Source organism: Pogoniulus pusillus, chromosome 12, assembly GCF_015220805.1.
Source record: "Pogoniulus pusillus isolate bPogPus1 chromosome 12, bPogPus1.pri, whole genome shotgun sequence".
In the NCBI taxonomy this organism is placed as follows: domain Eukaryota; kingdom Metazoa; phylum Chordata; class Aves; order Piciformes; family Lybiidae; genus Pogoniulus; species Pogoniulus pusillus.
Window position 1 is genome coordinate 24,957,916 of NC_087275.1, and position 12,531 is coordinate 24,970,446.

Consider the following 12,531-nt stretch of genomic DNA (forward strand, 5'->3'; position numbering starts at 1 on the left):
TGTTCTTCGTACGTGCCAGGAGGCAGTTGGCCTTCTTGGCCACCTGGGACTGCTGCTGGCTCATGTTCAGCTGGCCATCCACCAGCAGCCCCAGATCCTTTTCCACCAGTCTGCTTTCCAAATATGCTTTCCAAGTACATTTCCCTAAGCCTGCAGTGTTGCTTGGGGTTGTTGTGACCAAAGTGCGGGACCTGGCACTTGGTCTTGTTAAACCTCCTCGCACTGGCCTCAGCCCATCAATTTAACCTGACCAGATCTCTCTGCAGTGCTTTCCCACCCTTGAGCAGATCACTGCTCCCACTCAATTTAGTGTCATCTGCTGATGGTGCCCTTGATCTCCTCATCCAAATCATTGATAAAGATAATAAACAGAACTGGCCCCAGTACTGACTCCTGGTGCATACTGCTGGTGACTGGCTGCCAGCTGGATTTAACTCTGTTTATCACACCTCTCTGAGCCTGGCTGTCCAGACAGTTTTCAGTCCAACAAAGACTCCACCTGGCTATGCCACGGGCCACAGGTTTCTTGAGGAGACTGCTGTGAGGGACAGTGTCAGAGGCTTTGCTGAAGTCCAGGTAGACCATGTCCACAGTCTTTCAGTCGGTCATCTGGTCATAGGAAGAAATGAGGTTGGTCACATAGGACCTACCTTTTGTCAACCCCTGCCAGCTGAGCCTGATTTCACCCTTACCCTGCACTTGCCATGTGAGCACACCCAAGATGAACTGCTCCATAACCTTCCCTGGTACCAAGGTCAGGCTGACAGGCGTGGAGTTCTCCAGATCCCACTGAGCTCACCTCTGTGCTTGGTGGCTGGTTGCTGCCTTTCCTGAGGCTTCTTATGGGGTGTGGTTGTTTACTCCTCATTTAGCTGTGCCACCAGGGGTGCTGGCTCTGCCCATGCCACCTGAACAGCCTGCCCAGAAGCTGCCAGCCCTTAGCACAGGTGCACCACTTTCCCAGCTTCAGGAGCTCCCAAAAGAGCTTCTTCTTGACCCTTTTCACCATGATTCCCTCTCCCAGTACAGAATTATCTACACAGGAACTGGTCCCCTCGGTGAGTGGCTTGTCAGCTCATTGGGTAGTTTCATGTCATAAAGCAGAAAGTAATGCTGGCATGCAAAATTAAGACATCTCTGACCTCTTTTGAACTTGCTGCTTCTCCAGCTTTCTGTTGTGCTTTAGAATGACTTTGAAAGAACTGTTGTTTTGACTCTTGTCTGAGGCGTCTCTCTAGAAACAAGTTAGAACCTGTGCTTTCAAACATGTCATCTGCATCTTAATACTGAGATGCAGTGAATTAAATTGTGCATGGCTCTGAGGTCTCTTCCAGCCTGGTTGATTCTATGATTCTTGCTGTGGGATTACTTCCTGTGCCTAAGAGACCTTATACTTGTAAAGAGAAGTGCAACAGTTGTGTGGAGCTTGGTCTTGTGTATGTGTGGAAGATCAAATCTGTGCTCTTCACATTTTTATTTCCATAACTATAAGCAGGGAAATTTCTAAACAGCTCTAGAAGTTAATCATCTGGGCTACTGCAGGTGGGATTACTAACTTGGTCTGTATGAGCAGTGTTTGGATTCAGGAACATGCTGTGACTGTCACGATAGCCTCTGTTCCTCATTTCAGCACAGCTCTTGCTGAATGGAAGTTTGTCAGGTTTCTGTGCTTTAATTTGTTCCCTTGTGTGTTTCCAAGACGATTTGGACTACCGAATGAGTCAAGCAGGAGCCTCAAGCGTGGTTGTTGTGGAGGAGTTTGTCTGGGTTTTGGGCGAATGAAATATGAGGCCAAATTTTAAATGGGTTTAAACAATTTAATATTATATACACCAGGAATCCCCCTCCCCACACTTATTTACAACTGCCCCACACAAGTTCTTTGTATGCGGTTCCGAGATTATATTACACAATGTCTATGTACAGCAAATTGGGAATTTAGCAAAAGTCTGAAAGGATTTAGGAAGAGAGTCTGTGGCATGAAAGTGCCACTGGTAGGCTATTGGGAGATTATTCTGACTTAGATCGCGTTTCTCAGTTACTCACTGGCTGGAGTCAGTTTGAAAGGTCCCAAATATCGTGGATTGGAACAATTCAGGGGTTATTGGGGCACGCTGTCTGAGCTTCCGCGGGTACGAGCCAAGCTGGGTGCTGAGGTCCAGAGGCTCACAGATTGGGGCACTGATGAGTTGACTCTATAGCTTCTGTGCATCAGTGCGATGCGATTTTATTAGGGTAGTGCAGTGTCTTATACAGTTCTTAGAGGAGGTGTACCCAGCCATACTGGGGCTGGCACAGATAGACAATACAGATTGGCTCAAAGTTATGTGTAAGGCACAGATAGGTTATTCTTTATCAAAACAACCTGTGGTTCCACCCCAGGGGCTGGCAGGGTCAGCCCTCAGCAGATGTGCGTAGGTTGCTCACAGTGCCTTCCAGCTCAAGGACCTTTTCCCATGACAAGGTCTCATGTTTACAGCTCATGCCCCACTGCGGGAGAAATTCTCCCACAGCTGTGAACGGCGGCTGGGACGGTGGCTGGCACCGTGGGCTTCTGACCCCGTGATTGATGGTCCTTGGGCCAGCGCCAGAACAAGAGGACACAGCCTCAGGCTGCGCCAGGGGAAATTTAGGCTGGAGGTGAGGAGAAAGTTCTTCACTGAGAGAGTCATTGGACACTGGAATGGGCTGCCCGGGGAGGTGGTGGAGTCGCCGTCCCTGGAGCTGTTCAAGGCAGGATTGGACGTGGCACTTGGTGCCATGGTCTAGCCTTGAGCTCTGTGGTAAAGGGTTGGACTTGATGATCTGTGAGGTCTCTTCCCACCTTGGTGATACTGTGATACAATTCTGTCTAATGAGGGCTTGGCAACCCTCCACCACAGTGGTGCAGCTGTTTGAGTGAGATTTATAGCTCGGATATAAGAATTAGGAACAGAGGAACTTAGATAAGATGGAAAAGTACTGAAGCTTCTGAGCGAAGAGGTGAACATGCCAGGAGTAGGCCACAAAATGGCAACCATGGATAAGTTAATGTAATGTCATTGGACCATCAAAAACTTTCCATCTGGAAGCACAGCTTCTGTTTCCCCCTTGCTGTCTTCTGCATTCGCTGCTATCTCCCCCCCCACCGCTGTTTTGGCAGCTGCTTCACTGTGCTGCTTTACTCCATCCCCACCTCCTCAAAGGTTGCTGTATTATGTAATAGCTCATTTTGTCTGTACTGTTAAGTTTAGTTTAACTGTAACAGCAAGCTTTGACTTGTGCCCCAGGTGAATTGTGAGGTTTTGCTCCTTTTATGGTTCATGTGAGCACAACTCTTGATTTTTCTCACATGCAGGAGCCTAGATGGTTTGCATGACTGCAGTATTGGTTTAAGAGTTTGGTCTGACAAAGTGCATGCACCTGCTGCTTCCCTCTGGTTCCCAGAAAAGAGCTGCTGAGTGCTGCAGGCTGCTCTCACATCCTGGGTGACCAATGCACCCAGTGTGTCAGTAATGTGGCAAGATGGATTGGGAAGGGGATACAAAGAGTCTCATCTTCAGATAGTCCAAACCCCTGTGAGCAGTGCTGGGACTGATGCTGTGGAGGGCACTGCTCCCCTGTAGACTGACCTGATGCACTAAAGCTACTCCTGTGGAGCAGCTGCAGATCTGTGGGCTGGGTTTCTTTCCTGGGTTTCTCTGAGGCTGGTAGATTAATAGGTAAAGTTTTGCTGGTTTCTGGACAGATTAGTTTGTTTGTTATAAGATATGTGATCTATTGGCAGATGCTGATAGTTTGGGGGAGACCGAGGTTGTTTTGGTAGCTCTTTTATCCTCGTGATAACATCTCTTGAGTTTGATTTCTACAGAAAGCTTGTGTGCTTTGAAGATGAAATTAGTAGATTATTGAGGTGCCTGAATTATTTAATGGAACCTAATTTTAAACAGCATCTTGTATGGACCTTGATCTCAGACCTCCACAGATACTGTAATTTTGAGATACCATGTGTGAAACGTAGTGTTGAGCCTCCTTAGTACCTATTCATTGCATGCAAGGCTTTAAGAAGGATTTCTCAGAAGGGAAATCTGTGTGAGACCTACATGGGGGAGATTTATCTGGCATTTAGATTAGACTTCATGATCTGAAGCTGCTGTCCTTAGATGTCACTGTAGGATATTTTTAAGGGTTTTTCTTGCTAACTGCTGTGTTTTATTGATTATTTACTTGTGTAATTATTATTTACACAATGTAATTGTGTAAATATTATTTACTTGTGGTGCTCCAAATGGTTTCTGGGTTTTATAAAGTAGTTTCTACCTTCATTTAAAGCTTTTAAGTGTTGCATAGGTTTTTAGGAGTGCAGAACAGGTTTTTAGAAGTACAGAACTGTTTATCTGAAACTGCCTCAGAAGATACCAAACTGTGATTGTGATTTGCTTGACACCAAACTGTGATTTTTTGATTTCTAATGTAAGTTGTGTTTGCAGGTAATGTAACTCAGTGTTTTGGTCTTGGTATGAAGGTCACACAGGTTGTAAAAGAAGGATTGTTCTTGAGTTATGCACATTTTACTTATGCTATTTGGCCTGATGGCTGTTAACAGCCACTGACACTTATGGAACCACTTTATAGTGAAATCTTCCATGTGCCCCTTCATTTGTACTTTCTTTGCTTGAGCAACTTCATGGTAGATCTGTGACTTGCCATGTTCAACATGATAATGGACAACATTGCTCAAGGAACAGTGAGAGAGATTTACTGTTGATTGTCCAATCAATTTGCCCCTTCCAAATTCACTATAAACTGGGTCTGCTACATATCTGAGCTTCAGAAAAGCCTGTGCTGATGGCGTTGAGTAGATCGTTGCATCCTAATCCTGCATGTCTTTTTGCAAAGCTTCCTTTTGTTCTTCCTTTATATTTCCTCTCTTGCTGCAGTTTGTTTTTTCTCTATTTTGTGTTGTAGGATCGGGACATTCACCCCTTGAGGATGATGAAGATGCCTATGCACGCAATAGATACAAAGGTGAAGATGAGTATGCATGCAATAGATACAAAGGTGAAGGTGTGTATGTGCGCAATAGATACAGAGGTGAACGCTTTGCTTATGTGCTAAAACAGGATCAGCTGGTTGCTGAGAGAAAGCTTCATTCCTTTCATTTTCCTGGATTATAAAATCTTGGTGATCCAGCTCCATGTTTTTTTCACATGGATTTTTAGATGGAGTTTTAATTCCTACTGGTTTTAACCATGGAAATTAGACCACATCTTGATCACCGCTCTTGTGCACCTGAGTAAGTAACTTTTGCACTGCCTTTTGCTCTTGAATTATTAGGCTGTAAAATCATGAAAATCTAAGCAAGAGCTTCTCTTTCTTCTTCATACATCCTAACAAAACCATCAATGATAAACTGACCCAAATCTCAGGCCTGCTGATGGTAATGTATGGAAATACATGCAAGAGAAGTGGGTTTTCATGACTGTGGTATTCACATTTCAGGCTAACCTGCTACCTGAAATGCCAAGCAAAGTGTGCTTAACAAATCAACAAGTGCAATTCAAAACCAAATTGCACAGCCAGATGGATGAATGAGTGAATGGATTGCCATATGTATAAAGCAAATCAAAGTTTTCTTCCCTATTCTAGAAGATTTTGCTGTTCATCAATGCTGAGAATTTTTTTGCTGCTACCAGTAAATCTTCCATTTGCTTTGTCCATTTTCTTAAAGACTACTTCTGTCTCAGTACCCCTCTCCTGTGCCAAGATCCCTCAGGAGCCTAGACAGTAAAATAAATGCTGCATTTAATTGATCACTTTAAATGATAACTGTTTAGTAAACTGTGGACATGCTAGAACTGTGCTGTAATGATTGTGATTACTTAAATACTGGATATTGCTGTCTTGTACATTATTGATTCTCCACAAAGAATCAGTGGGCCTTATGAGAGGTAAGTCATAAACTGATTCAGAGACTTATCAACAACAAAGAGGAAAGCACAGATGCTATGGTTGTATCACTGTCTTCATAAAGGTCTTACATTCCTTCCACTTAGGTATAAAATTTTGCTTTCAAACACATGCAGAGGTATTTCTCTAAAAGCTTTAAACTTTAAACATGTTACCCTTCTTCAGACAAATAAAGAGTTTTAGCGATCACAAAGATGAATCAATGCTAATTCCTGCCAGGGAAGACAAGTAGCTAAAATGGAGATTCTGTGTACATTTCTTTCACACAGTGATCCACAGTGGATTATACTTGTGTCAGCTAAAATGTCACCAGGCTAGGTGAAACATAAGGACTCCTTCATGCAGATATTAAAACCTACCCTGAGTTTGGAAGCACTACTGCCAGATGTCGACAAACAGACAATGTGAATCTAAGAGTATAAAGTGTTGGAGAGCAAAAGGCTGGCTCTTCATTAGCAGATTTGGGTAGATATTGGAGGGAAGAGGTTGGAGAAAGACACAGCAAGAGCAAATGGGCTGATTAGCTGTGTGTGGAGCTTCTCCTTATGTGCAGTCCAGCATTTTGAGTAAGGCTCATCACTCAGCAAATAAAACTTCCCAGCAACAAGTAACTAAGTGGATTTTCTTGACTGATTTTAGCACCTGAGCTCCTTTGTCTTTGCACACATGCTCACTAAACAAGGCATGTGAGCACACAAATTTGTGCTCTTTGGCATCAGTAAACAGAACATTGCCATTTACTGGGAGGAGGAGGGGGAATCTATCTACCGAACTCTACTGTATTCATATGGATGTTTTTCGACTTGCTCAGCTTCCCAGAGAAACATCACTGAGACTTTGTGCCCACAGCATTTTTAAAAGGTTTTTCCCATCCTCCCTGGTGAACCTTTGGCTCTGTTGTCTGGTGTACCAGTAAGCAACAGTACAGCTGCTCCTTTTGTGTGCTGCTTGTGGAGGTGCTCAGCTGAGGCTGGTGTTTAAACAGGACTGAGAGGATGGGGACAAAAACTATGCTCTAGAAAATGTTTTCCTTCCTGCTGTTTGCCATAGTTGTCTCATCATATTTGATGAGGAAGGGCTTCCCAAATAGAGCAGTCCCTGTGTTTATCACAGAATATTAGGGGTTGGAAGGGACCTCCAAAGATTATCTAGTCCAGCTCCCCTGCAAGAGCAGCATCATCTATACCAGATCAGACAGGAACACATCCAGGAGGGTCTTGACTATCTCCAGAGAGCAGTAGTGCCACTCTGATCGTCTGCATTCCTAATGTTTTCTCAAATAACTGCAGTGATCAGGCAGTGGCTTCAACAATTCCTGACTGCTGCCTGTTTTCCATCAGTTTCAAATGCAGAGTTGGGTCTCTGCAATGTTTTAATACTAAGTGATAGATACTGCAGGCTACTGCATCACTGAGGAATGGTGCACAGCTTTTATTAAACCAAAAAAAATCCCACATAGCCCCTGATACCTAAACCCTCAAATTTCAGTTAGGTGAACAGGGCCCAGTATAGATGGTGAAGCTCCACAACAGGTGCCTGGGAAACATGTTCTCAAAGGCTTCAGAAACACAGCCTGTACTGTCTTGAGGCAGGGAACAGTTTGTGTGACCCCTCAGAGCTCCCATCCAACCCTTACAATTCATAAATACTCCATGTAGCTGCTTAGCCGTTGAAAAACATTTTGTGCCTTCACTTAAAAGTAAACTTTGATCGAAGCCTTTGTTCTGTTGTTTGATGTGCTTTCAAGCACATAAGAAGTGAAAACACCCCAGCTATCTTTAAGTATTATCCATTGGGCTACACTCAGGTATTTGCCCCTTTTATAAACACTGCCTCACCCACTTTCACCTAATCTCACTCAGGTCTGAAGTAAGCATCATAATGATTTAGATCAAGCAGAAGTTCTTCCTAAGATCTTCAAGCATTTAGAAGCATGTCTGGTTTTGTTCTCCTTTGTCAGCATCATTTAGTTCAGTAAAACCTGCGTTACCCCTCCCCTAGCAGCCTTGCTTTGTTTCCCTCTGTAGAGCTCTGTAGCTGCGATCAGACTGCAGGAAGGGCTTTTTCAGAATTCTCTTTGTGCATTAAACTGCATTTGTTAGCTGTTAGACACTTACAAAGTGGAGCTGTTTACCCAAGACAAGCATGTTCGTACAGCCGCAAACATTTGCAGCAAAACTGGGGTGATTTGCAATTCCCAAAACAACTGCTTTGTCTTTTTAGCTTTGTTTCCTTAGCCTCTCGATCACGTCGTAAAGTGTGTTTATCTTCACACACTTCACAAAGACAGTCACCCCTCTGAGTTTGCACCTTACAGATGTGGAAACCCTGAGACATAAATCACAGGATGTTAGGGATTAGAAGGGACCTGGAAAAGTCATCTCGTTCAACCCTCTGCCAGAGCAGGATCACCTAGAGTAGGTCACACAGGAATGCATCCAGGCAGGTTTTGAAAGCCTCCAGAGAAGGAGACTCTACAACCTCTCTGGGCAGCCTGTGCCAGCGCTCTGCCATCCTCACAGGGAAAAAAAATTGCTTATGTTCATGTGGAACCTCCTATGGTGCATCTTGCACCCATTACCCCTTCTCCTGTCATTGGACATCACTGAGCAGAGCCTGGCTCTGTCCTCCTGATGCTTGCTCTTCACATATTTATAAACATTAATGAAGTCCCCCCTCAGACTCTTCTCCAAGCTAGAGCCCCAGCTCCCGCAGCCTTTCCTCCTGAGGCAGATGTTCCACTCCCTTAATCATCTTTGTGGCTTTGTGATGGACTCTTTCAAGCAGTTCCTTGAGGTCCTTCCTGAACTGAAGAACCCAGAAGTGGACACAACATTCCAGTTGAGGCCTCACAAGGGCAGAGTAGAGCCATTCTTGACCTACTCACCACACCCCTTCTAATACACCCTAGGATGCTGTTGGCCTTTGTGGCCACAGGCACACATTACTCAGGACCCACAGGTCCCTTTCCCTAGTGCTCCTCTCCAACAGATCAGTCCCCAGTCTATATCTTGAACTGAGTTACTGTAGGATTCCCTACCTGTCTGGGGTGAAATCTCAGGCTAAGTCTTCATCCTGCTCTGATGTGCTCCTTCAGTGATCTAGTATTCTCAGGCAGAACACAGAAGCCTCCTCCTTAGCTAAGGAGAACCTACAGCAGGTGGGAAAAGCTTACTTTCACTTTTTTAATTGAAGTCTAGGTTCTGGGGCATGAGGAGAACAAGTGGGACAGAAAAGTTGGAAAGTTTGAGGATGAGGCTACTGAGATTATGGAAAAGCTTTTGTTAGCTCAGAACTTCTCCAGGAGGTGAAAGAGATGAAGGCTGCCTCTGGAAAACCACACGTGTGACCTAGGGGTACTGATCAATAACTGGCTGAACATGGTGTGTCCAGGTAGCCAAGAAGGCCAATGGCATCCTGGCCTGGATCAGGAATAGTGTGGCCAGCAGGATGAGGGAAGTTGTTCTGCCCCTGTACTCAATACTGGTTAGGCCACACCTTGAGTACTGTGTCCAGTTCTGGGCACCTCAACTTCAGAAAGATGCTCAGACATGTCCAGAGAAGGGCACCAAGGCTGCTGAGGGGGCTGGAGCACAGCTCTACGAGGAGTGGCTGAGAGAGCTGGGGTTGTTCAGCGTGGAAAAGAGGAGACTCAGGGGGGATTTTATCACTGTCTGTAACTACCTGAAGGGAGGCTGTAGCCAGGTGGGGAGTTGGTCTCAATTCCCAGGCAACCAGCTATAGAACAAGGGGACACAGTATTAAGCTGTGCCAGGGCAGGTTTAAGCTGAATGTTAGGAGGAAGTTTGTGATAGCTTAGGAACTTTTCCACACACACACTTGGTATTTACCAGACCAACTCAGGCAGCTTGGAAGTAAGATGAAGCTATATTTACAGCATGCACAATTTACGAGTGTTTGTACACAATAAATTTGCAGGTATTTACAAGTATATACAAGTTAGAAATAATACAGAAATCCAGACTCCCTCACAGACAAAAGGAAACTGCCCTGAAGGGCTCAAAGCTGGGCCCCCCCCCCCTTTTTTTTTTCCTACCTCCCTATCTCAGACAAACAAAAACAACAGAAGCCAGCAAATCTTACATGTTAATTGCTGAAATTAGGTGAAGGATATCAGACCAAAGGAGATGTGAAAGGGAGCAGAATTGCAGGCCAGAGCAATTAGATCCAGTAACAGAGACCAGACCAGACTCAGACTAAGACTGAAAGAGGCTATTTATAGTTTGACTTTTCATCCCTCTCAGCAAACCAATGAATGATACAGACAGCATCATTATTTTCACAACCAATGATCTAATTTCATTAAAATATTCTAATTAGCTTCAAACCAATGCAAAGGTCTTCCTAGAAAGAGTGGTTGGCCATTGGAATGGGCTGCCTGGGGGGATGGTGGAGTCACTTTCCCTGGAAGTGCTTAAAATGAGACTGGATGAGGCACTTAGTACCATGGTTTAGTTGATTAGATGGTGTTAGGTAGTAGGTTGGACTTTGATGATCTCAAAGGTCTTTTCCAACCTGGTTAATTCTGCGATTCTGTTTTCAAAGCTCCACAAAGATTTTGAAGCTTTGGCTGCAGAGAAGTGTCTACTTGATCCTGTGACTATCAATATCACAGTATGATGTTAAATCCTCACAAGAAGATGGTACCCATGTCCTATTTTATAGCATAGCCCTGACCAGTGATTAAAGGTTCAGTTTTGTGTAAATGTGTTTCTCCTCTTTTTGCTGAGTTCAGTAGGAGCATTAGCCAGGAATTCCCATCCGAGTTACAGCTTTTCTTTGACCTGGCAGATCCATCCAGGAGCAACTCACAACATGCAGACCTCTGAATCACAGAATCCTAGAATCAACCAGGTTGGAAGAGACCTCCAAGATCATCCAGTCCAACCTAGCACCCAGCCCTATCCAGTCATCTAGACCATGGCACTAAATGCCTCATCCAGTCTTTTCTTGAACACCTCCAGGGATGGTGCCTCCACCACCTCCCTGGGCAGCCCATTCCAATGCCAATCACTCTCTCTGGGAAGAACTTTAAATGTACAGCTTGGGTTCCCATTTCTGGATATGTGCTCAGTACCTTGTGAATGAATGTTGACACCCTCTGAAAGACTGGGCAGTAGTAAATGTAATGGTTTGTGCTGTCAACTGTATGCATTAAACCTGAATGCATGTTACCCTTGGAAGCTACAAATTGCTACCAACAAGAGAGGAATAAGGTCAGGAAGTGCTTCACTTGCTCTGTTGGAGTGGCCTTCAGGTTTAATCATGGCAGTGGTGTTGTGGCTATTTGCTGGTGGAAGGCTATTTTGTTGGCGATATGAAGAGCGTCCAAATGTCTCGGTGTGGCACTGCACAGAACAGCTAAGAACAGTGCAGGAGCTGTTGTCCTTGCATACTTCACTAGAACAGCTAAGAACAGTGCAGGAGCTGTTGTCCTTGCATACTTCACTAGAACAGCTAAGAACAGTGCAGGAGCTGTTGTCCTTGCATACTTCACTAGAACAGCTAAGAACAGTGCATGAGCTGTTGTCCTTGCATACTTCACTAGAACAGCTACGAACAGTGCAGGAGCTGTTGTCCTTGCATACTTCACTAGAACAGCTACGAACAGTGCAGGAGCTGTTGTCCTTGCATACTTCACTAGAACAGCTAAGAACAGTGCAGGAGCTGTTGTCCTTGCATGCTTCACTAGAACAGCTAAGAACAGTGCAGGAGCTGTTGTCCTTGCATACTTCACTAGAACAGCTAAGAACAGTGCAGGAGCTGTTGTCCTTGCATACTTCACTAGAACAGCTAAGAACAGTGCAGGAGCTGTTGTCCTTGCATACTTCACTAGAACAGCTACGAACAGTGCAGGAGCTGTTGTCCTTACATACTTCACTAGAACAGCTAAGAACAGTGCAGGAGCTGTTGTCCTTGCATACTTCACTAGAACAGCTAAGAACAGTGCAGGAGCTGTTGTCCTTGCATGCTTCACTAGAACAGCTAAGAACAGTGCAGGAGCTGTTGTCCTTGCATGCTTCACTAGAACAGCTAAGAACAGTGCAGGAGCTGTTGTCCTTGCATGCTTCACTAGAACAGCTAAGAACAGTGCAGGAGCTGTTGTCCTTGCGTACTTCACTAGAACAGCTAAGAACAGTGCAGGAGCTGTTGTCCTTGCATACTTCACTAGAACAGCTAAGAACAGTGCAGGAGCTGTTGTCCTTGCATGCTTCACTAGAACAGCTAAGAACAGTGCAGGAGCTGTTGTCCTTGCATGCTTCACTAGAACAGCTAAGAACAGTGCAGGAGCTGTTGTCCTTGCATACTTCACTAGAACAGCTAAGAACAGTGCAGGAGCTGTTGTCCTTGCATACTTCACTAGAACAGCTACAAACAGTGCAGGAGCTGTTGTCCTTGCATGCTTCACTAGAACAGCTAAGAACAGTGCAGGAGCTGTTGTCCTTGCGTACTTCACTAGTGCCAGTTCAGCCTTAATCCTGGGTGCTACTTTGGAAAGTAACTGCAGCTGCACTTAAACCCTGAATGGTTGTTTGGACACGTGGAAGATGTGTACAGGCA

The 12,531-nt window shown here is 44.8% G+C and overlaps 1 protein-coding gene across 3 annotated transcripts in view; it reads left to right on the forward strand.

Annotated features, from left to right (window-relative positions):
• Window positions 1-12,531, forward strand: part of SRPX (sushi repeat containing protein X-linked) — a 46,231-nt gene that overhangs the window by 16,139 nt on the left and 17,561 nt on the right. The window contains exon 2 of one of the 3 annotated variants that reach the window (XM_064151936.1): window positions 4,948-5,046. The exons of 1 other annotated variant lie outside the window; for it this stretch is intronic. In XM_064151936.1, the coding sequence (XP_064008006.1) occupies window positions 4,948-5,046 (99 nt within the window). The remainder of the gene's footprint in view (window positions 1-4,947; window positions 5,047-12,531) is intronic. One more of the 3 variants, XM_064151937.1, reaches the window with a different exon arrangement.